Below are 24,884 nucleotides of genomic sequence, written 5' to 3'. Positions count from 1 at the left end.
TGGGCCATCAAAGAGAATGGCGAATGACACCTGCTATTACACAGATGAACTCTGAAAACATTACGCTAAGTAAAAGAAGCCAGACACAAAGGACACGTGTTGTGTAATTTTATTTGTGAAATGTCTGGAATATAGGGACAGAAAGTAGATTTGTGGTTACCAGGGGCTGGGGGCAAGGGTAGAGGGGAGATGAGGGGTCATTGCTAATGACTACGAGAGATTTTATGGGGGGGGTGATAAAACATGCTCTAAAATTGATGGTGGTGATGGTTGCACAACTCTGAGAATATACAAAAACCACTGACTGGTACACTTGAAAAGGGCAAATTTTACATGTGAATTATATCTCAGAAAGCTATTAGAAAAGAAAGGGAGGGGAGGGGAGGGGAGGGGAGGGGAGGGGAGGGGAGGGGAGGGGAGGGGAGGGGAGGGGAGGGGAGGGGAGGGGAGGGGAGGGGAGGGGAGGGGAGGGTAAGGGGAGGAGAGGGGGAGGGGAGGGGCGGGGAGGGGCGGGGAGGGGCGGGAAGGGAAGGGAAGGGAAGGGAAGGGAAGGGAAGGGAAGGGAAGGGAAGGGAAGGGAAGGGAAGGGAAGGGAAGGGAAGGGAAGGGAAGGGAAGGGAAGGGAAGGGGAGATATACTTGAGCAGATCCCTTCTCTTCCGTCCATCATCTTTCAGTGCCTCCCTTTGGCCAAACCTACCCAGAAGGCAGAGGGCAAAGTGGTTTGGGAAATGTAGTCCCCTGTGACAGAGAGCAGAGCAAGGGAAGGGTGGGGATACAGCTCTCACTGGGTCTCTGACTCCCCCGCACATGGTATTTGGGCTCTAAATATTTGTTGAATCAAGAAATGGTACCTATTGCCCTGCCTTGGGCTGGTACTTTCTTTTTCCTGAAGGGCCCCTGGGGGCTTTTGAAATATAAATGACCAGATGATTCATGACCCTGTGACAAGCCAGTGGGCTGGCACTCTGTCATGCTTCCCACCTCTGGGTGCCCAGATGTGCCTGTGAGGCTGGACTAGAGGGAGGGGCGGTGTGGGAGGGGCAGGGGAGGGGATGGCTCTTCTACAACTTAAAAGGGGCTCATACCACTTCCTCCCCAGACAGGGGAGCACAAGCCCGCGCCCAGCCTTCCTGCGTGGTTTCAGCTGCCCTGAGAGTGTCATGGACTTGGGTGAGTGAGCCTCCCCGTGCGAGGGAGCAGCACCGGGCGCGCTGACACCCAGACTGACTCTGTGGAATGGGGGTGGAGGCTGGGGGCGGAATGCGTGACAAAGCCTCCCGAGGAGGCCCGTCTGCTTGATGGAAGTCAGAACGCCAGGCACAAAGGTGCACCTTTCAGACCTAGGGGAGGGCTAACCACTGGTCCAGGACAGACAGAGGGGTCGAGGCTGTGCCTTTCCAGATCAGTGGGACTGAAGGGGGTGGCAGGGCTGGGGTTGGTGGTGATCTGGACAGCACCTGTTCTCGCCTCAGCTTGGGATGATGGGTGAGGCTCTTCAGACCCGTTTCATCAGGGGGAAACTCTCAGGGGACTCTGGGCCCTTCACTCCCCCCCAGTTCCCACCTTCCCCCCACTGCTGATAGACTCTCCGTTCTCTGGGGCTTAGGGAGGGGAGCAAGTTCAAGGTGACTGCACTGCGCAAGCGGTGCTCTGCATGCACACGCGGGCTGGGTTATTGTCTCTCTGCTGCACATCCCACCAGCCTCGCTCCTGCCTCTTGCAGGTCGAAGGCTGGGTGAGAATATAAAATGGCACAGCAAGGGGCATTCAGCTTAGAGAAGTCACAGGCCGGGCCTCCAGCACAGACCCTGCCTCAATTCTTCACTTTTTCTACCCAGGCAGATGACTCTTCTCTTTAAAAAACCCATCCTCCCATCTAACCTTGCTCCTAACTAGAGAGAGTACAAGGGAAGCCCTGAGAGGTTTGGGGGGGCAGGGTGTGTCCAACTCCAGAGACCCCATTTATAAATCTCAGCTGAGGAGTCAGACCCTGCCGAGGTTACGAAGGCCATGTTCCTGGATGGCTCGTTCTCACCAGCAAGCAAGCACCACGGTGGCCTCAAAGCCACAAGGGGTTGGCTTTAAAAAGTGAAGGTTCCTCAGTGCACCCTCTGCTGTCCTCACAACCCTCCCCACCATACCACAGCCTTTTGCCTTCATCTCTGCCTTTCTCATCCGCCCAGAGACCTGGGTGGACCCAGCAAACCACTGTGACAGGGTTAAAGTGGCCACTCAGTGCACCAGCTGAACTCCTGGAAGGCAGGGTCTAATCCTTGCATCTCTGCAAGGTACTTTCAGGGTGTGATCAGAACACATTTACAGAATTAACGAATGGTGTCAAGAACTCTGGGTTTTAGTGTTCTAAAATCTCTTCCAACTTTCTCTCCTCCCAGCAGCCTTCCTTCTAATCCCACTCCCCAGCCATCTGCCCCCACTGACCACAGTCCCCGGATGCAGTCATCCACTGCACACCTTGCTCCTGACTCTCTGTTTGACCTCTGTCAAGGGAACCAAGCAGTGTCACAGTGGTGGGCTGGTAAATGCTTGAAAACCAGCTCCCCAGGGTGGATGATGGCCCTGATGTGTAGTGCTTGCCAATTTCCATAGTGTAAATTCTCCCACCATAGCTGATTTCAAGCTTCCAGCCAATATCAAGCCACGAGGTGACTGAACACAGACTTGGAGCGAGATTACAACCCTGGCTAACAAGCCTATGAAAGCCAGCTCCAGCACACCACCGAGGGTTTTCCTCCAGACCTAGGTTTGGGGGTGCTAGACCCACAGGCTTTGATGCAGGGAGGGAGGGCAACCTCTGGCCCAGGAGAAAGGGATGTTCTGGTTGCTTTGCTTAATTGGAGAGAGCCCCAGTGGCGAAACCCGAAATACCGGTGGGGTGGGGGCAGCTTTCGCTCAGAACAGACTGTGGACCGTTGGTAAAGCAGGTCTGTTTTTCGTTCTTCATCTGCCCAGAAGGGAGCAAGGGGTAGGTGAGGGGGCTGAGTTTCTGTTACACAAAATGAAAATGCCAAACCCGGCTGAGCTGGTCTTTTTCACAATTTGAATGAGCAGTCCGGAGGTGCTCTCCCCACCTTCAAGAAATGTGGCCTGAGATCTCAGTTAGAATTTTCCAAAGCAGAGAAAAAAATAATTAAACCTGCCAGAGACTCCTCTCTCACATCTTGGCCAGATATGGCAGCAGAGGGGACTGCTGAAGGAATTCAGGGCCAATCCCTCCTGGCCTTCTGGGAGCTTGGCTGGGGAAGAGGGGTCTGCTGTAGCTTGGGGGAGCTGTTGGAAAATCTCTCCTCTTTGTTTGGTACTTTCTTTCAGTCAGCTATCATTGATTCAGGCATGACCAGTCTGGTAAGGAGGAGAATACAGATGTCACTAGCCAAGGCAACAGAGCGAGACATGGTGCTGATGGGGTACCGGGCAAGATGCTTATAAAGCTCAAAGAAAGGAATAGCGAACATGAGCCAGGAAACATTTAAGTTGGGTTTTAAAGGGTGCATAGGAGCAAACCAGGGAAGGAACAAGAGGTCCGGTATGGGACAGTGAAAGCAGACTCAGTTACCCAGCAGGGTAAATGTGGAAATGGGCATAAGATGGACTAAGGGGAGGGAGCAGAGTGAACCAGAGGGTGCAAGCCCCACTTAAAGCAGCCAAACCTAATTTTTTGTAAACTCCATGCATCCAATCAGAATGTCCTGGGGGCTCAGTTTTCAGGCTCCTGTATGGCCAGCCAGCTCTGGCCATGCCAAGAAGGAAGGTAGGAAGGAAGGCAGGAGGGTCAGGCAGGGCTGATCCTTAAGATTTTGTGTGGCGTTGCTAAGGAGTTTGGGCTTTATCCTGAAAGTGATGGGAAGCCAGTGAAGATTTTTCTTTTTCAATTAGCTGAGTTAAAGGATGAGATTTGTATTTCAGAAGGAGTTCTCTGACAGCCAGGGGGCAGCAAAGCCTTATGTCAGGGCAGAGGTGGGGGGCTAGCTCTGAGATGTTGGGGGGAGAGAAGCAACAGAACTGGGTGACCAGTGGGATGTGGGGGAGTGAGGATTCCCTTCAGGCTCCATGGAGGTCCCCACACACCGCAGGCTCATCGGAAATGTAGACTTGCTCAGTAGTGAGAATTCCATTCAAATCTCTTAGCAGCTGTGTGACCCTAGGCAAGTGGCTTAACCACTCTGGGCCTCTATTTTCTGAAATATAGAATGAGAATAACAAGGGATAACTCACAAGATGTTATGAGAGAGAGATGCATAAAGACAAAGAAGAGGCACAGAAGAGCGGTTAAGGGTGCCATTTCTGGAGTCAGACAGGTTCAAAGCCCATCTCCACTGCTAGCCAGTTGACTCTGGGAAAGTTACTAATCTCGCTGTGCTTGTTTCCCAGTACCTATCTCATAGGGCTTTTGTGAGGATGAAATGATAGTACATGGAAACAGTTTGGTGCATAGTGAGAGCTCAGTAAATACGAATTATATCACTAGATAAAGCAGTGGATATCATAGCAACTGCAAGATTCAACCAGCTGTCATCCATCCCTGCCTATTGTCTGGAAGAGAGTCCCCAGGCCTCTCACCTTCTCTCCAGATTCCTACCACTTCCCTGCCTCTTCCACTCCCCTCCCTTGCCCCCAAAAGAGAAAAGTTATGTTGGCAGGTGAGGAATTACAAAGAAGAAAAGGTTTGGGGTGACTTTGGGGACCAGTTGCTGGGCAGCCATGATTCCCTGAGTCTCCTGAAAGTCCTGGAAAATGTGGGGATGAAAGTTCAGGGCTTGGGGGAGCAGCCAGCCAACAATCCCCTCCTCCCAGACAAGAAGGGAGTTTCTCTTGCTGGGGCTCAGGTTGGAGTCCCAGGGAATTTTCTGTTCATTGTGATCATTACTAGAAACTCAAAAACTCATAAAATACCCAGCACATAAGTAAACCACTCCTCAACCCCTCAGATTTTCGGCTTCACTGGTCTCACCCAAGTTGCTGCCCAAAGCCAGTTGCTTTATGACTTTGTAACAGACAGAAACGATCTGACTCATGGCGGCCAACCAGGCCCCCTCTGCCACACACCAGAGTTCCCCTAAGTTCCCATTTGGTCACCATTCTTGAAAATGGCCTATTCTGGTCTTATAGGATACCTGCTCATTTGTCATCTCCAACATAGCTGGAATGAGAAATCACCTACACACATACACACACTCATACACACACACACACCCCAGCTCCTTACCCTACCCCCTACTCTAGATAGTGGCAAAAAAGAATGGGACAGGGCCCAGGAGAAGGAGCTAACGGAGTAAAACAGAAACAGTTCTCGCTCCTTGTGTTTCACCCGTTGTGACTTATCAAAACTTTGAGGTTTCTCAGTTCTCACTGACAGTCAGAGTGGGCATTCTCTAGAGTAACCGAAAGACTCGTGTTTAGAGAAACCTCGAGCGCTTCACATCAAGATGAGTCAGTGGTGGATGGGTGGTTTGTTCGTTGGACCCTGAAGAGAGTGTGGTTAGGGGAGAGATCTGGACAGGAGCTCAGAGGCTCTGGGGTAATTCAGCAAGAAAGGGGAATGAGAGAGAGGAGCTATGATGTCGCATGAGGATCCATTTCCTCCGAGGGCTACAAATACTCAAACGCAAGCTAGGGACAATGGGGCAGTGGGTGCCTGTCCCAAGGGATGGAAGACACAGCTAGGAAGGCAGGCCCAAGGAGACAGCAGAGGGCTTGACTGCAGTGCTAACTAAGCATCTGGACCCTCTTCCCTAGGGTTGGGTAGAGAGGTCCTAAGGATTTAGGAGGGCACAGTGTGGAGGGGGTGGCATCCAAGTTTTGCTTTAGGAAGACGTGTCTAGCAGTAACATGCAGTACAACTTGCTTGAGGTGAGAGAAGTGCCTATCTATTTATGTGACTTGATGCCTGGGCCTCCCTCCCCCGGGGACCCCCAAGCCCAGAATCTCTGCCTTAGGCAGTCCCTCTGAAAACATTCACTGCCACTTGGGTCATGAAGCCGACTTCCAGCAGGTGGTGCTGTGGCCAAGTACACAGGCTCGCTGGGAATGTGCTGCCTCCTCGGGAAGCAGGGGCCTCTGCTTGCTGGAGGGGGCCCCAGCCTCCAGAAGGTGTTTAAAGCAGGGTCCCAGCCACTTCCCTGTTGGTACTGAGACTAGAGGTGCGGGGGGAGGGGAGCCTGCAAGTCCTGTCTTGGCATTCGTTGATGGCATCACAGACTGTTTCCTGTGGGCCAGATTTGAGAGTCAAGTAATGGAGAAGGGGCTACGAAGGTGAAGGAGACACAGCTCCTTTCCTTGGGGTGCTCCAAGGCTGTCAGGTGAGATAGGACTTCTACATAAGTTACCCTGTGAGCTGTCCTCCCTGCTCGGCCCTCGGAGGAAATGAGCTCCAGGTCCAGCCCTCAGCTCAGCCACAGACCAAAAGTAAGAGGCCAGGTGCCTGCCCTCCATCTGCAACACATCAGGCCTTCTGCTAACCTGGGGCTCAACCAGCTGTTCAGACCCAAGGAGAGCCTCCTGATTTCCAGAATATACCCAGGCTCTGAAGCCTGCTCTGGGCAGGGCCTCTTCCCATAGCTGACCTCATGTTCCCCTTCCACTCGCAGCCCACAGGTCTGAATTAGAAAAAAACTTAAAGAAGAGAAAGCAAATGTGCACACTTCAGTCAAGCAAAAAAACACAACAATGTAGTTACCACAAGAAATAGTCTCCATCCTGCCACACTCTCACAAGACAGTGCCCTCTCAGGCTACCTTGGTGCCTCCTTCCTTGAAGGGCAAGGAAGGAATTCATTCTTGTATTTATTTGTCAGCACACAATCCCTGGGCACCTCCTCTGGCCTGGGCCTGCCTGGGTAAGAGGGAAGAGGTCCCTGCCCCAAAGGCAGGCTGAGGGCTGGGCCAGGTGAACCAAGAGTAAGCGCTGGATGAATGTCAGCTGAATGAAGGGGTGTTGGGGGGCACCACAGAACACTCTCTCATCCATTCCTGAGAGGCCAGTGGGTAACACTCCTCTACCCAGCCCTGTGAAATCAGCCGGCCTCCCTCAGAAGACAGCTAGGCACAGGAGAAATGCTCCCCAGTGGCTGCTGGCACCGGAGCAGTGTAGGGGACACACACACACACACACCCCTCTACCAGGGAATTGCTTCCTAGAGTGGGAGGAGGCCATTCAGACCCAGTAGTCAAGGTCAGTTGAAGCCCAACTTTGAGGGCTGGTCTGGGCCAGGGTAGACCCTCCAACTCTAAAAGAGGCCCTGAAGAGCAGAAGGGGGAGACTGCCCTGCATTCTGATCTGCTCCTTTCGGGGACCTCGCAGCGCAGGAGGGGGAGGAGGGGAGGGCAGCGAGGCCAGGCAGCTGGCCAGGTGCTCCGAAGCACAATCTGGTTCTGATGTTCTCTTTGGGCAAATGCAGCGCCTGTAGCATGTGATGAAAGCTCCATCAGCATCTCTATCTCAGTGGCTTTCTTTAGTAACAAAGAACTGCCCCTGCCAAGCAATAACTTTCTCACTTTGTCTCCCACAGGGAAGCCAATGAAAAGTGTGCTGGTGGTGGCTCTCCTCGTTGTTTTCCAGGTGAGGTTCCCTCCTCCACACTCCTGTCCCCAAGCCCACCCCTTCCAAGTCCGAGGCTCTGGTGGAGCAACTGGGCATTTGCTGGAAGGAAACAGACCCAGACACTAACCCACTCACCATTCGTTAAGCTGATGTTCGCCCCTCTCCATCTGCTGAGTGACCCTAGAGAGCCTTTACTCCACTTAAAACATGAGGGAAATAAGTTACCACCACCTTCCCCACCCATTCCCAATATCCCCATCCAAAAGACAGAAATGTGGACCCTGGCTGAGCTCTCAGAGAGAGGAGCTGCAAGAACCAAAAGCTGTCTGGTTGCTGAGTTTTGCACATATGTGTGCACACCCATGCATGTAAAAGTTCATGTTTTAGTGAGCTGAGAAAAGAACCTTTGGTATGGTGGCCTGGTTACTGTCCTATCATCCCAAGGCTGCCTCCCTCTCCAACCTCCATCCAAAGGCTCCCCTAGAAGCCCAGTTTCCTTCTGTAAAATAGAAACTCATCTGCACCCCACTGGAGGGGGGAAGATGGAGCCCAGGACCCTGGGGGTGGGAGGGGGTGGAGGGGTGCACATACTTTACAGGGGCCTGAACTCGGCAGGAAGAAAGGCCTCCAGTTCATAAGGCTTTGTTTCTCAATCCCAAAAGTGGAGACAGAAAATCTGCCCCCATCAAGTGCCAGAGTTAGAAGAAACTATAACTCATGGAGTTGACTCTCCCCCATTTGTTGGGGATGAGAGCTGTCTTGGAGGAGGAGAGGCAGCTGAGACCAGAGCTGGAGAAGCAATAATTCAGATTTGGCAATCCCCCAGGTCTGGAGGCCAGAGGGGCAGCTTTCCAGGAGCTCGGGCCAGAGGCAGGCCCCAAGCTGGGCATGGTTCCCAGAACCCCATCCCAGAGGACCCCTAAAGCTTGGGCTGCAGCCCGCAGCCCGGCCCCTTCCCCATCACCACTCCCTCCCCTCTCTCTCCCCTGTTCCCAGGACTCTGGAGGGGCTGTATTACTACCAGCAGAGGCTGGAAGGTGGGGGAGGGGACGAGGGACAGCTGGGACTCATTCTCTTTACTGGGGTGGATGGAGGTGGTTCAGATGGGGCAGGATGTGGTGGGGCTGTGGGCTGCACAGGCGTCAAGTCTGGTGGCTCTTTGGTGGGGGGAAGTAAAGGGGGAAAGAGAAGGCAGGAGTGGTGGGGAGCACACATCATAGAGAACGAGTGGAAGGTCCAGAGCCCCCTATGTCCAGGGGCCCAGACCTAAGGCCTGACCCTTCCTGTGACTGGGCTGCAGTCATGCCCAGGTGAGGGGAAAGAAGTTACCACTGACTTTTCTTTTCGAGACAACAATACCCAAAGGGAAGGCTCCTGGGTGTTATTTTTTTCCTCAACCTGTCCCCAAGCAGGACAGTGATGAATCCAGAACTGAAAGTCAGAGGACGGAGACAGGATACAGGGAAGTCGAGAGACTGGGCTCCGCTTCTGGCCACATAACCCTGAGCGAGCCACATGGCTTCTCCCAGTGCCTGCCTCCCTTGCCCCATCTTTAAAGTCCCTCCAGCTTCCCAACTGTATGAGAACTCATCATGTTGAGCTGCCCAGAGCCCAGTTCCCAGAGAAGGGACCACCAGCTTCCAGCCCAGCTGCCAGCCCTGCAGGCTCAGCTGTCACTGTGCCGCTGTGCAGAGGCCTGAGCCGACGCATCAACCCTCCTTCATTGATAAAATCTCAGCAGGCCGCTTAAACCTTCACCCTACTCTGCAGACTGGCTTAAAAAAAGTCCTGAGCAGCTGAGCCCAGCTGTTTGGGATCTGCCTGAAGAGACTGCAAGGAAGACAGAGGCAGAGGTGGGAGGAGATGGTGGGAGACAGAGCCGTGCTTCCTTCCAGGGACTCCAAGAGGACCGGGTCACAGCTGAGGAGGCGGTGGCCCTGCTGTGGAGTTCAGTGCACTGGACACCAGTTGCCTGAGTCCCACTGTGTCCAGGGCACTGTGCCCCGGGCTCCAGGGGTCCATAAAAGTCTTCAAGTTGCCCGCCACCCATGATCACTGCAGCTTGTCCCAAACCAGGTCAATACAATCTCTCTCTCTCTTTTTTTAATATATCTTTATTGATTTCAGAGAGAAGAAAGGAGAGAGGGAGAGAGAGAGAGAAACATCAATGATGAGAGAGTCATTGATCGGCTGCCTCCTGCACGCCCCCGACTGGGGATCGAGCCCGCAACCGGGGCATGTGCCCTGACCAGGAATCGAACCAAGATCTCCTGGATCCTAGGTCAATGCTCAACCGCTGAGCCATGCTGGCCAGGCCCAATGCAGTCTCTTAACAGAGAGCTTTTGCCTTCCTCTCTTCTCACTCCAGGACCTCCTCAACCTTAACTCCAACGTGGATTTTCCCTCAAAAGCTGAAGTATTTTGTAGGCTCCCTTCTGGAAAGCTCTTTCTACCAGGTTCTGAAGGAGGCTCAAGAAGAAAAACATGGGCCCCCACAAAATAAAACCTCCGTAGGGACAAATTTGGTGCCTGAACCTGGGTTAGGAACCTCACAACAACCATGTGAAGGTGATGGCATTCATGTCCATTTCACAGAGGAGAAAACATTGGCTCAGAGACATGTGTGTTTAACCATCTCAAGGTTCATTTGACCCCAAAGCCCAGACTATTTCCAGTCCTCTATCAGCACATATACGTGTTAAAACTTCAGAAGAACTGATTTCAAACCAAAGAATCACCTGGAAGTTTAGAAAAAAACAGATTCCTGGGCCCCACTCCCTGAGATTCTGGTGCAGTAGGTTATCAGATGGGGTCCAAGAACGTGCAGGTGATGCTGATGCTGATGCTGACGATGGGAACCACACTTGGAAACCACTGCTCTGGGCAATCCCAGGGCAGGGAGATTTTGACCCACTTAGCTAAGCTGGACCGTGTTTCCCTGTTTCCTTCCCCGCAGGTGTGCCTGTGCCAAGATGAGGTCACAGATGATTACATCGGAGAAAACACCACGGTGGACTACACGCTGTTCGAGTCTGTGTGCGTCATGAAGGAAGTGCGGGACTTCAAGGCGTGGTTCCTCCCCACCATGTACTCCATCATCTGCTTCCTGGGCCTGGTGGGCAACGCACTGGTCATCCTGACGTACATCTACTTCAAAAGGCTCAAGACCATGACCGACACCTACCTGCTCAACCTGGCGCTGGCCGACATTCTCTTCCTGCTGACCCTGCCCTTCTGGGCCTACAGCGCAGCCAAGTCCTGGATCTTTGGCGTCCACGTTTGCAAGCTCATCTTTGCGGTCTACAAGATAAGCTTCTTCAGCGGCATGCTCCTGCTTCTTTGCATCAGCATCGACCGCTATGTGGCCATTGTCCAGGCCGTCTCGGCCCACCGCCACCGGGCCCGAGTCCTTTTCATCAGCAAGCTCTCCTGTGTGTGCATCTGGCTGCTGGCCACGGTGCTCTCCATCCCGGAGATGCTGTACAGCAACATCCTGAGGAGCAACAGTGAGCAGGCCTTGCGGTGCTCGCTCATCACCGAACAAGTGGAGGCCTTGGTCAGCATCCAGGTGGCCCAGATCGTGGTGGGCTTTCTGATCCCTCTCGTGGCCATGAGCTTCTGCTACCTTGTCATCATCCGCACCCTGCTGCAGGCGCGCAACTTCGAACGCAACAAGGCCATCAAGGTGATCATCGCCGTGGTGGTGGTCTTCATAGCCTTCCAGCTGCCCTACAATGGGGTGGTCCTGGCCAAGACAGTGGTAAACGCCAATGCCACCACCAGCTGTGAGCTCAGCAAGCAACTCAACATTGCCTACGATATCACCTACAGCCTGGCCAGTGTCCGCTGCTGCATCAACCCTTTCCTGTACGCCTTCATCGGCGTCAAGTTTCGCAATGACCTCTTCAAGCTCTTCAAGGATTTGGGCTGCCTCAGCCAGGAGCGGCTCCGGCAGTGGTCTTCCTGCCGGCACACCCGACGTTCCTCGATGAGTATGGAGGCCGAGACCACCACCACCTTCTCTCCATAGAGGCTTCTCTGCCTGGACTCGAGGGACCTCTCCCAGGGCCCCCAGGTCGGGGACAGCGAGCCGATGACATACATGACTTAGGACCCAAAAGCTGCTGAAGGAAAGGCAGTTCTGACCCTTAAGGTTTATCTCATGGTGAATACCCATGCCATGGAAGAGAGATGAGGCCCAACCCTAGCTACCTCAACCAAGTTGGCAGAGACGTGGCTAGTAAGCTGCCAGATCCAGCAACACTCTAACACCAAAGCTGTTCTCCCCCAAACCAAAAGTGAAAGCTGAGAAAGTTCACGCTTCCTGGAGGGCAGGGATAGTAGTTGGTGAGAGCTAGAGTGGTACCAGGGCCTGGGGAGCCCTCAGAATGAACCTTCAAGGACTGAGGCAAGGTCTTCCAGAAAACAAGGCTGTGTCTCCAAGACCAGAGGTGGTGGGGAGACTTCTTGGCTTGGCAAGGAAAGGGAGACGCCAATGGGTCAACTAACTCTCTATATCTCTCCCTCCAACTTTTTTTCCACTGTCATCGTCGCCAGCAAGAAATGGCAGCCTCCAAGCCTCCCTAAAAGCACACTTGCCTCTCGCCTGCTGCTTCTCCCAGGGCTGCTGCCCTCCCAAGCTCTCCATGGGAGAGGTGTGGTGTATCCTGCAGGCCAGGCCAGCTGCCTCCAGCCAGCCAAAACCATGTTCCCAGCCAAGGCTCTGGGGCGGGGATGACGTGTGGCCAGACCTTCTCTTGTCTCAATTTTGCTAGGATGGAAGAGAGGGCCAAGAGCGAGGTTAGGGGCCAGGGCATGGGTGACAATGCTGGCTGCCCAAGGCCAATGTGCTGCTTCTTTGTTCTTTGTCACAGAGACAAAGTACTGTCATCCTGTTCTGCTTTCAATTCATTAAGAGAGCGCATTTTACTCATACACGAATAAAACTTTTCCCTTGAGGAAACGACAGTTTTAAAAGAAGGGGGAAAATTTTTTGGTAAATGGCAAATGCGTGTGTTCTTGTCTTCAAAACCCCACCTGACCACCCCCACTTCCCTTTTCCCCTCCCAGCCTTCATTTCTCAGAGATGCTCAGAGCCAGGAGGTTTGAGCTGTGTAATCTCTAAGCCCATGCAATGACACAGGCCTAGGAGGCTGAAAGGTAGGAGGATGGGAAGTCCATGCAGTGTGTTCACCTTGCAAACAGTCTTCCAGAGCTCCTGGAACAAGAATGAAGTCTTTTGTGGTCAGCAGTGACCCAGGGACACTGGTTTGAACAGAGCTTTGGAAAGAACAAAGTTGTCCCTATAACCTCTATGGCTGGGAACTCTCACTGGCCCTTAGCAGCATATGTAAACTGGTCTGCTCATCTGTCCCAGATCAGTCTGGAACTATAGCCCCTGACCCTTTGTCAGTCCCCTCAGACCCCCAAAACTGGTGTTTAGAAGGAGGGCCTCTCCATGGGCTCAGAGCCCACTGCATGCTGGATTAAGGGAGCTTGGGATGGGACCCATAGGAGAGGCTGCACCCTTTACTGGATGCCTGAGAGCCAGGTCTGCCCATAACCATCCCTCCTGGCTACTGTTGTAGCAATGGCCTTCATGGTGTGGACACTCATCATGGAGGGGCAGGGATCAGGAGCAGCCACTGCCCCACACAGGCCCAGGACCCATGTCACTGAATGCCCTGATGTCTACCCCAAACTCTGACTTCTTCAAGCCAGAGAAGTTAGTCCAACTGTGATATATGAGGAGGTATCGGAAGGGCCCAGCACTGTAATAGCTGGGAGGGGTTGGCAGGGGTTCTGAGACACTCATGCAAAAGGTGATTCCATCAATTTTCCGGAGTGAAAAGAGCCTTATGGAAAATGGAGCCTGCCTGGTAATGAAGCCCATTGGCTAATCTCCTAAACACATTACATTACCCTCCTCCGAGGGATGCACTGGGCACGCTTTGTCAGCCAGCCTCCAGGCCGGGAACCGGCGCCCTGGAAGAATGAGCCTGGCTCAGACGCAGGCGCGGAGCGGCGGTCTGGGGCAGCGGCTGCATTAGGCATTAAAGATGCAGCTGCAGCTGTGTGCCTGCGAGCGAGCACGGGGCGAGGGGTGACCCCAGGGTGCCTTCAGGGCCCAAGGGGCCGGCCGGTGCCCACTTGTGTGCGCGTCCTAGTGAGGTTACGGGTGGGAGAAAGACCCGGGTTCCTGAAGGGGAGGAATGCTACAGAGCGGTCATGAACAGGAAGCCAGGCCAGCCGCACGAACACGCCGCCTCAGCTCCAAATACTTTTTGCTAAAATAACTGGACGTCTCCAAGTATTTACAAAGACAACAAACCCCCAGCAATGTTAACTCCCCGAACTGCTGAATCTCAGGAGCTCTCACCTTGGCTCGTTGCTGGCCTGGCCCTGCTCCCTTGCCCAGGGCTCTCATATGCCTACCCTGAGCTTTGGGGGACACCTGGGAAGAAGGAACAGATTCACTGGGGAGGCCCCTCCGCCAGGGTGTGTGTGTGTGTGTGTGTGTGTTTGTCTTTCTCTCTCTGCTTCATATACTGCCCCATCACCCCAGGTTCACCCCCCACACAGCTCCTCCGTGTCTTCTTTCCATCGCCAGAAACCCTTTCCACTCACCCTCCCTGGCCACAACCCCAGGCCACAAATCAGTCATTTCAGCCAGAAGCACCACATTTCACGAAGCATGGACTCCAAGAGCTGCAAGAGATCTCACGGATCTATTGATCCAAAACCCAGTCATTCTCTAGATTGGGAAACTGAGGGCCAGAGGGAGGAACTGACTTGCTAAAGAGACATTGCCATGTAGGGATATTGGATAAACTTGCTTTGTCGACCTGAGGACCTGGCAGGACTGCAGGAGGTGGACAGGGGAGAACAGAGGCTCTGGAGTCCGGCCAGGTTTCTATCTCATCTCTTCTGCTTCCCAGCTGTGTGGACTTCAGCTGTTGCTCAACTGCTCTGAGTCTCAGATTTCTCAACTGCAAAATGGAAAGGATTTGGCAAACATTTGGCACAGTGTCTGAAATGTTGAGTGTGGTGATGAGGAGCACCGACTCTGCCTGGTTTGAATCACAGCTACACTTCTTAGGCTGGTTACTTAGTCTCTCTGTGCCTCAGTTTCCTTGTCTGTGTGATGGGGATAATCACAGTACCTACCTCCTAGGGTTGTGGTGAGAAGTAAAAGAAATCACATATGTAAAATGCTTAAGAATTCTTATGAAAGGGTTGTTGATAATCATTGAGGTGTATAGTAACATCTCAAACAAACGCTTAAAACAAAAAAGTTGCTAACCACAGGAAACCAAACTCAACTCCTTAGCCCCATTTCCATCCCTATACACTTTATAAGTCAAGCTGGAGAGCAACTTTGAGATTAGTCTGTCCTTCCTACCAACTGTACAGGTGAGTCAATGAGACTCAGGGAGGGAAATTACTCACCTGAGGTCTCTCGGGAGCTCTTGGCAACGCTGGAACTTGAACCCAGGCTCCAAGCGCCCATATTCAGAGCTCTTCCCCCAGATCTCCTACATTCATTTGCACACCCCTACACAGCCACCCTGGCACACATCACCCTCATCCCAGACCTTTCACCTCTCCTCCGACAGGCACCGGCCCTCCTGTCCCACGGCCAGGTCCCTAAGGAGAATGTCCCCTCTCCCTCTTACATAGTCCCATCCTTGCCATTGGGTGTGGGAGGGTGAGGTTCAATAGAGACACGGCAGCAGTCCCAAAGGAAATCAGACAACTGATATTTTAAAGAAAGGGTCCTCTCCGGGAGCTAGGTTCTCAGTTGCATTTCTGCGTTGAGGGTGAAGAGCTGAAGGGAGAACAAACAGAACTATAGGGGTGATGGGGTGGGGGTTAAGGCAAAGAGATGCAGAGGGGAGGGGAGAATTCTGAATGGGGAGCAGAAGGCAGGGGAAGGTGAGGCAGGGCTGGTTTCTGGGGACTATAAGGCTGGGGCTGGACTCAGAGAGTATTCTCAGTGGGTAGAAAGATGCCCCCACCTACATCCATGCATAAACACACACACACACTCACACACACACACACACAACTTCCAGGGCCTCCCAGTCCCAGGTGGGGAGAAGGAGCTATATTAGTCTCAGAGACAAGGGGGCCCATGGCCTTCTTTGCTGAGAAGGGGCTAAAAATGGCCCAGTTTCCGTGGTCTGAGCTCCAAGAAAAAACCCAGGGGGAAAAACTGGGTGAGACCTCTCCGTCAACTCAAAAGATCGACCCTGTCAGCCCTCCCAATCCCCGCCTCATGGGAATAGGTGTCCCAGAGGTGCAGCAGGGAGCAGCAGCCTCATTACCCTTAACCCCCACCCCCTCCCCCTGCATTGTCTGTCTTGGGCCCTGAAAGAGACACAGCCCAGGGATCCGCTGCAGAAAGGCTCCACAGCCCGGTGCTCACCAGCCAGAGCAGCCCTAGACTAACCCAAAGCAACTGATCCCATCCGAAATCAGAAAGGAAGGGACATGAATTTTCCCACAGGCTCCTCTGTGTGTGAACACGCAGCCCGATTCAGCTGCTGTCAGTTCCTTCCCCCCTCACATTTATTCTGAAGACAAATATAACCTTATTTTTGTCTATTGTTCATTAACCCCAGGGAATTCATTTGCTGGGTTGTTCTACATGTCACAGTGACCGCTATGAAGTTTGGCCTCCATGTTCCCATCTCTATGTAAATAAACATCTCCCGCAAGAGCAGGGGTGGGCCAGGCTTTGCCGGGCTCTGACCAGCTCCATTCCCTGATGGTGCAATAGGTCCCGAGGTCAGACCTCCACGCCCCAGTCCTGGCAGGAGGGCAGGTGAGGAAACATGACTTGCGTCTTCTCTTGCCTGTGTCGGAGCACGCTTAGGCCAGGACAGTTTCTGTTTGTTCTAAGTAAATAGCTGACATGAAGTTTAACAGATGCTGCAGATGAAATGCCCCCAAACCTTTTTCCAATGTTTAAAAAGAGGCCTGGAAGTGCAGGCACATTTATCTTGTATGGTTTATACAAACTGTACTCGCGTGACTAAAGCAAGAACATGATCACGTGCAAAGACCCAGTGGTGCATTTTCCCAGGCCTAGGGCAGAGGGCTTGTTTCTATGGCGTGGCTAGAGGACTGTGGTCCAGTCAGGTGACCTAGGTGGCACCAACTCTGTCTCCTGCCCAGGAGCTTGGGCTTCCTCCCTCGCAGCTGACTCCCTGGACACTGTCATCTTGCCTGCACCACCTGCCCTCTCCTCACACCCCCATTTCAGGGACACTTAGCTGCCCAAGGGATGCTGCTGGTTCTCTGGTCTAGGGAGTCCAGGGAAAGAAGAGCAAGGAGAACGATGGGAAGCTCTGGCCCGGGGTGGCTTATGGAGGCGCCCCTCTGCCTTCATCTTCATCTTCAGAACAAGGCACAGGCCTAGCCCCACCTAGGATTCTTCCATCCTTGATCAAAGGCAGAACTTGGATTTTTGTCCAAGAATTACCCCTGCTCTGCCCCAGCCTCCTTTCAGTAACCCCACCCCTGTCCATGCTCCCTAACCGCCAAGCTTGGGGACACGATAGACTGCCAAGAGCCTGTGCGTGTTCATGCTGGGAGGTCAGACAGTGCAGGGGACAGCAGGGGTGGGGGTATCACAGGTTGTAGAAATCACAGAGCCTCGGGTAGAAGACCTTGAGGAAGTGGACGGGGGCCTAGCTTAGGAGCGGGGTTGGGCTCACATTTACTGAGTGCCTGTGATGTGCCAGGATCAAAAGGTGTGGAAACTGAGCTTTATGTAACTTGCCTGAGGTAACACTGCCAGCAAGAATAACTACAACCTTATTAGGATTTTATCATGTTCTTCACACTATACAAAGTATCGTATCTTATTTAATCCGCACAACAACCCTACCAGAGTCCCATTTTACCAATGAGGAAGTTGAGGTTCAGAGAGGTTAAGTAACTTTGCCAAAGTCACACAGCTACTACATGATAAAGCTCCCAAGTGGTTTTCACTAATGCTAGCTGGCCTCTAAAGCTAATGCTCTTACCACTCCACTCCACAGGCCAACTAAATAGCTGTTTATTCATTACTAAATGTGTATGTGGAGCCCTTACTTTGTGACAGGCATTATGCCAACATTCTCAAAATGTTCCAGCCACCATTTTTCAAAACCTACTGGTTGCAGAGCTCTGACCTGGGAGGAGGGAAAATCAAATAACAAAGATACAGCATCCCTTGCCAGAGGGATGAGACCCCATAGCAACCAAGACTTTGCTGAGAGCTTAGTCTCCCCTTCTCCCCTCCAGGCCCTGCCTCTCACCCAGGCCCCCGCACAGGCCAGCCCTGCAGGGCTGTACACTCTGGGAAGCAGGGGTCCTGGCTCTGTCACAGACTCCCTGGACAACACGGGTGGGTGACTTTCTCTCTCTGGGCCTCCATCTCCTCAGCTGAAATGAGGAAGCTGGATGGTTTCTGTCATCCCTTCCACCTTTGATGTGTTGCAAGTACCTTGTCTGGGTGGGGTGAGCCGAGCAGGGCTCTGGGTTGGTGCCTGGAAGGGATGCAGGATGAGTGGGTGAGGGGCTGAGGAAGCTGCCCCACCCCCAGCTGTGGTTTCTGGTGGGGCCACCGTGGCAGCAGGGGGAGGCAAGTGTTTGTCATCCTTCCAACAAAGGCAGTAAAACAAGTCTCCCAGGTTACTATGGGAGCAGGCAGCAAAGGCGCCAAAAATAAAGCACACGGCACACCTTTCCTTTGATAGGCACCCGCAGCTGCTCAGGGGCCTGGCCTGAGGGTTGTGAGAAAAGAGTTTAGATTTCATGCCTAAGAGCATGTGCACACACACACACACACACACGCACACACACACACACAGCAGCACACACATACACATAACACGCTCACATATACGACTGGTTTCACGGGCCTGCCACCTACGCAGTCACACAGGGTCCTGCACTCAGAAGGGCCCACACTGGATTTAATGCTTGGCTGTCTCTGCCTTGAAACTCGAGCAAGAGGCCCAGCATTTTCATTTTACGCTGGGCCTTGCAAGCTCTGCAGTCAGTCCTGCTGTATACATGCAAAAGTACATATATTCACAATATGCTTAAGATGTGCACACAAACATTTATAGACAAGAGTACATATACTGCACACATACACAGAAGTACACATATGTGCACACACCTCCCCATGTATGGCAATAGTCCCCCTCATCCTTCATGCACTCTCAGTGTAGCGCACACACGTGACCCAGAGGGCCGTGGACACTCCCGAGTAACACTCAGACACCTGCAGCTCACCTGCAGCCCATTGGCACCATTCAACTGCCTTAATGTTGGGGGGCAACGGGACAAAGCCCTGGGGAAGGGGCGAGGTGGGAAAACAGATTCTCTTCCTCTACCCCCAACATCTCCAATCGGCCTGCGACCAGCAGCTGGGACCAGAAGAAAAGGAGAGTGTGGGAAGTGGAGGGATGGATGGGGAGGAGGCAGGATGCGGTGCAGAGGGAAAATGACAGCAAGAAGGAACCAGAGGGCAGAATGGAGTCTCCAGGTGAGCAGTGGTCCCGTAAGAGTTGAGACGGTCTTGGACCCAAAGAAGTGAGAACAATGGCCCTGTCCCACCCTCACCTCTGCACACACAGCCCCTCCCCTCCACTCCCACGGGGCAGTCACCAGAGATCCACCTCTGCTTCATATTAGCTACATGGCCTTAGGCAACCACTTAACTTCGCAGCCTCAGCCTCCTCCCCTGCAGAATGGGGATAGCAATGTTCACGTTGCAGGGTTGGGAGTGTGCGTGGATGCTGCAGCTGGCCTCTGGATTCTGTTAGACATCTTGTCTCCTTGTCAAGCCTTGCAATCTGATCCTTGGTTCAGAAATTCCAGACCCCTCATTAACAGCAGATGTTCAGACGTGTTTATTTCTCTCCTCCCCTCCCTTCCCAGCCAGATGCGCACATGAGAGTGGATGCAGTCTCTTGCCAACCACCCCTTCAGCCTCCGCTTTTGTTCCCACCGCAGCCCCCTCAGGCTAAGCAGGGCCTCAAGGCCTGGAAACTTGTCCTCCTAGACTTTGCTCCCCGATCCTAATCTTACAACTGTTCCAGACTCTACGCCTTCCGTGGGGGGGGGGGGGGGGGGGCAATTATCTGTTAGGAGCTATCAGACACTAAGGAGTTAATCGGGAAACAAATCAGCTCTAAGGGGTGTCTACTGTGCACTATGCCCTGTCCCCATTACAGTCACCCATACAGAGAGGGGAACTGACATCTGAGTGGCCGCCAGCAAGAACCTTGGTATCATTGGAATTCTTACAAGGCCATAGGTCACTCAGATCCACACACACTTGATTTACTGAGAAGGAAAGTGAGGCCCTGGAGGGTGAAGTGACTTAGGGAAGCACTGGGCCTGTGGTATCTCTGACATGCAGCCTCCGTTTCTGATATGAGACCAGGTACAGAGCAGCCCTTCCTCACCCGCCTCATCTCCTCAGGCCTCAGCTGGTTCCCGTTCCTCAGGTGGGTCGGAGGTCAGCCGGGGTGGGAGGTCGGGTCACCAGGTGCCCCTTGACTGGGAGGATGGGTGAAGCAAGGAACCCGGCACCCGATTCCCATCCTGACTTCACTGTTTACCATCTGTGCAACCTGACAAGTGCCCTTCCCTTCCCAGCCTCAGTTTCCCCTTGTGAAAGTGGACTTTCTTAGAGCTGGTGGGGGAATTGCAGTAACTGAAATGATGGATACGAGAGTGCTTTGTAACAGCAAAGAGATGTGAAAATAAAAACTCTTTTTTTATTGGCTTGATTAATGATATCCAAGTGGAAAATTAACATAGAACAAGGACCTCATCTTGGTGGTTACTAGACCAAAAGGCTCCCAGCCTAGACAACATCTTTGGGGAGGGTAAGATAGACACCCTCCCCACGACAATAACTGGAGCAATCCCCCCTTACATAGGGACATGCCTTGACCAGTTAGGGGTAGTTTCTCCCCAGGAGATGTAAGAATTAGCTCCCTGACACACAAGAACAGAAGTCACCTGCTTTAGTTGTAGAGCAAGGGGAGTGGCGTTGCTGCGCCTGGGTCACATGGTTCCCCACAGGTCCTCACTGCACCTTTTCTGAGTACAGCTCCTTCCAGGAAGGGAAGCTTGAACCACCAAACTTAGTAGGTACCAACCAACTCCTGATTGGCTGGCCAGGCACAGAATAGGCCAAAAACAATTTGTGGAATAAATGTATGAATGGTGAATTTGAGGGTCTTCCCACACCCTTGACTCATAGTTTAAAATCTACCCAAAAGCAAAGCCATGCCCAGGCAGATGGGCCCCTCTGTGGGAAGAAATGTGAGTCAAGTCTAAAGGTAAGGGCGCCTTCAGCCTTGACTCACAGATGTGCTATCCTGGAAGAGTCCCAGGCAGTAAGCAGATGACCTTGCCCTCCAATGTCCACCCCTCTCCCCAGGCACAGGGTCCAGGCTTTGACGTGAACTCTTCTACAAATAGATGCTGTTTCCATAGGAAATGAAACCCGTTTGTTTCCCCTCCAAGGCCCTCTGTAATTTCCAGCACAGCCTGGGCAACGTCAGCATCCAGCATTGTAACCTTGGGGCTAGCTGCTCCTAAGAGGCCCAGGCCGCTGCATCCAGCTCAGGGCTGCTGAGCTGACCCAGAGAGGCCACCACAAGGCTCCCCTTCCAAACGGGCCTCCAGAGACTGTGGGGGCCAGTCCCCCGCCTGCCTCCCCACTGCATGGGGTGCCCAACAGAGGGGTGGAGCCAGAGTGGAGTCTGAACTTCACTGAGGCAGGGGGGAGAAGGGGGGGCCTGACAGGGGCTCATTTCCAGTAAGAAGTGGGAGGAAGAAAAAAAGGTCTGAGTCTGGCAGCCTGGGCCCCAGCGATCCGTAACAGATGATTTCTGGCTGCAGGGGGAGGGGAGGCTGTGCTCTCGGCAGTTGGAACGTCAGCCTCTATTGTCTGAGCCTCTGAGGAAACAGCCAGGGAAGCAAAAGCTGAGTGGAGAAGGGCTTGGGAGTGCGGGGGAGGGGGGTGAAGGCTAGACCAGGCAATGGTGAACTTAAAAGTCAGGATGAGAAGATGGAAGGGCTCCCTTGCCAGGAGATGCTCTGCCCTCTGTCCCCCAACCCACTCCAACTCCGAGCCTGGGGAGGAGGGTCTTCCCCAGCCCAGCCCAGAGGAGACTGAGCCTGCAAGACTCAGAGCCAAAGGACCCAGCTAAGCCGCTCGGATTCCTGGCCTCTGCCTCCTACCACCTGCAGGGCAACAGGGAAAGTTCCCCCTTCAGCCCCTGGGGTAACAGGGCCCAGAAGGGACCTGTGAAGCTAGGGTTGGAGTTCGGATGCCTTTGAACTAGGTCCCTGACCTCACTGTCTCTCCAAATACCTGAGCACCCGAGTCAGCAGCTTGGGGCATAACCATAACGAACTCCCACTCTCTCCTCTTCCAAGAGTGTTGTGGGTGAGGTGAGGAAACTGGTGTGAAAGTGCTCAGCAGCTGGAGCCCTTGTTGTTGTTGTTGTTGTTATCTGCGCTGAGACTTTCACTGGGCGCTGGTTTAACCCCAGAGCTCTCCACACCTTGGAGCCCCCAGCCACAAAACAGGCGGCTGCCTTTCCTCGGGCCCAGTTCTGATTACTCAACAGCGCCCACCAGGGAGCCTTCAGACCCCGGGAAAGGCCTCAGGAAAGGGACAGGAATGCTGGGAGGGAAACAGGATGTGGCCAGAGACGTGCTCTCCGCAGATTGGCAGGCATGGCCGCTGCTTTCCGGGGACCCCGAGGCCTGGGAGGCAGACCGTGGAGGTCTGGTGGCCGCAGAGCCCGCCCTCACCCTTCTGCCCTCGACAGAAGAGCAGTTGGAGGCCACGGAGCTCTCGGGCCACCTCCCCAGGGCACTGTGCGGTTAGGAACAACAGTCAAACCACTGACCTGATTTTCTGCAAAAAGGAAGAGATAATAGGGCACTTCTACGTGAATGGTATGTGCATGCAGACAACACACACACATGCAAAGGTACAGTGGAAACTTTCTCTGTTTCCTTGACAGGAACCCAGCCCTAAGAGAGAGGGGGAGAGGCTGAAGATTCTGCGCCAGGAGCTTCCTGGGGTACAAGGCTCAGTGTTTACCTGTGGCGGGGGCCGAACTCCCTGAACCCTGCTGCGTGGGCACGGCTTGCCTGCTGGGGGACAGCGCCTCTAACCCGATCTGAGTCTCTGTGAGCTGTCTGCTTTGCCACCTGGGCAATAAGCTCAGGCAGGGTGGGGCCATGTCCCTCATGATCCCTCAGCTCTGGCACTGTGCGGAGCCCTGACTATGGGATTAAGACTCTCAATCCTCAAAATCGCCTGAGAGTCCAGGGTGGAAATGTTTGCCAAGTAAACAAAGGTCTCCTTTCCCTGCACTTCCTCCAAACCCAGGTTCCCACAGGCCTCAAAAAGATCTTGCAGACTGATTCTGCCACTTATAAGTGATGAGGTCTCCTGGTAAGTTCTCATTGGTGGGTAACTGTTCTTCTTATTGATCACTGTCAAAGGGCAGCTGCCTTCCTCTGCCCCCTGGGGACTGCACCCAGAGGAGTGATTGAGTGGATGAGTTCAACACTCAGGCCACCCACCTACGTGTGGTCTTAGAAACATTCAGGGTCAGAGCCTGAAGGTCACAGGCCAGCTCCTTAAAGACATGCCAGAGGCTTGGAAAGTCCCTAGCACACCACTCTCATCCATCCTCGCTACTCAAGCGTGGTCCTGAACCAACTGCACCAGCAGCACCTGGGAGAGTGTAAGAATTGCAGACACTCAGGCCCAGATCTGCGGAATCAGAATCTGTATTTTGACTAGATCCCTAGTTCACTCCTCAGCCCAGGCCTAGGCCTCCTAGGATCTATGCTCTACCCAAAGAGCTGCTCAGTCATGCCCAAGAGAGGCTGCATCCAGATCACCTCAATCACCACTACCTTCCAGCCTCAGACAAAAGAGTCAGTTGAGTTTGGAGGTCATTACCTGTGTTGAAGATGGGCAGGATGCAACAGCCCCCTCCTGGGCATGGAGAAGCTCCCTGCCCTAGCCTGCCTCTCACCCCACCTCCTCTCCACCTTCCAGACTTTGCTCTTCTTGAAGCAAGGGGCAGTGGGCCACGTGCAAGGTCTTATCTGGTCCAACCTACTCTCTCCAACCCACTCTCTAACAGCTGATGGTGATGTCACAGAGGTGACCCAACACTCCAGTTCTGCCTGCCCCTCAGCCTTGACTTGTGACCCCCGGTTAGCCCTGTTCCGAAGCCCCCGGTTAACTCCCCAGCCCCAGACTACAGCCAAAACCTGGGCCTCCCCTCCCTGCGGGGCAATCAGCACTTCAGCTGAGCCCCAGCCGGCTTCAAGGAGGGGAACTGTGATGGTTAAGGAGGCAGTTTGGCTGAACTGAAAGCCATTAAAATCTATCAACACTCCTAGGGTGTGAATATCATTGATTCATTTATTGCTATTAACATCCTAGTGTGAATTAGTTACTGGTCCTTTTTCAGTTGTCTGGCAGGGAGTGGGATGAGACATCTGGACTGTTATGTTTTGACCAGAGAAGCTGGTCTCAGGAAGGAGGAAGCACGGGTCCAGCTAGTTTCCTCCTCTCTTCCCTACTGAGGCTGGCTACTCCTGCTGTCCCAGCCTCGCTCGGTCCCAGGGTAAGGGATGCAGGAGCAGCCTCCGCCCCAGAGGCCGGTGCCTGGGGGTGAAATCGCCACTTTCCTGGGGTGAAATAACCAGTTTCCTGTTTTCTCATCTCCTGGCCTGGGATTTCAGAGGGGTTCCATGAAGAGGGGGGCTGCCGCCACCTACCCACGGGTCTCTTACTCAGAGCTCTGCTGTTAAGGCAGCCATCATATTCTCCATAGAGGTAGGTAGGTAAGAAGGAAAGAAGGAAGGAAGGAGGAAAGGAACAGGGAAAACTGACATTTAAGGGGCTCTTACTATGCTTGGGTCACTGCACAAACTGTAACCATTAGCTCATTCTGTTCTCACAACAACACTGTGAGTTGGTGCTATTATTATTATTCCCATTTTACAGTCAAGAAGACTGAGGCTGGAAGAGGTCACTAATGTGCACAAGGTCACTAGCTGGTAAGTGGCAGAGCTAGGATTAGAACCAAGATCTGACCATTTCTCCCACTCCCTGCCAGGTCTAGAGAGGCGACGCCATGGGTCCGCTTGCTCTCACTAGAGACCAGTGGAAGGAGGTGGACGGCTCAAACACGTTGCTTATCACGGATTTTGGACAAAAACTGACGAAATGATCCTCCACCCTGAAGGCTTCCCATGCTCTCT

The 24,884-nt window shown here is 53.3% G+C and overlaps 1 protein-coding gene across 1 annotated transcript; it reads left to right on the top strand.

Annotated features, from left to right (window-relative positions):
* Positions 1 to 1,050: 1,050 nt before the first annotated feature.
* Positions 1,051 to 12,564, top strand: CCR7 (C-C motif chemokine receptor 7). Its single transcript, XM_081160966.1, has 3 exons — positions 1,051 to 1,172; positions 7,528 to 7,577; positions 10,516 to 12,564. The coding sequence occupies exons 1-3, from the start codon at positions 1,055 to 1,057 to the stop codon at positions 11,587 to 11,589; spliced, it is 1,242 nt and encodes a 413-aa protein (XP_081017092.1). The 5' UTR covers positions 1,051 to 1,054; the 3' UTR covers positions 11,590 to 12,564.
* The last annotated feature ends 12,320 nt before the right edge of the window (positions 12,565 to 24,884 follow it).

The sequence above is a fragment of the Miniopterus schreibersii genome (assembly GCF_964146895.1).
Source record: "Miniopterus schreibersii genome assembly, chromosome: 16".
Classification (NCBI taxonomy): Eukaryota; Metazoa; Chordata; class Mammalia; order Chiroptera; family Miniopteridae; genus Miniopterus; species Miniopterus schreibersii.
The sequence above is the reverse complement of the archived record's forward strand: the minus strand, read 5'-3'. Positions and strand labels throughout refer to the sequence as shown.

Bases quoted from the DNA above. Each gene is read 5' to 3' on its own strand.
- CCR7 (XM_081160966.1), top strand. From the start codon at position 1,055: ATGGCTCTTCTACAACTTAAAAGGGGCTCATACCACTTCCTCCCCAGA. The intron at 1,173-7,527 runs GTGAGTGAGCCT...TGTCTCCCACAG, and splicing joins TGAGAGTGTCATGGACTTGG to GGAAGCCAATGAAAAGTGTG. The intron at 7,578-10,515 runs GTGAGGTTCCCT...CCTTCCCCGCAG, and splicing joins CTCTCCTCGTTGTTTTCCAG to GTGTGCCTGTGCCAAGATGA.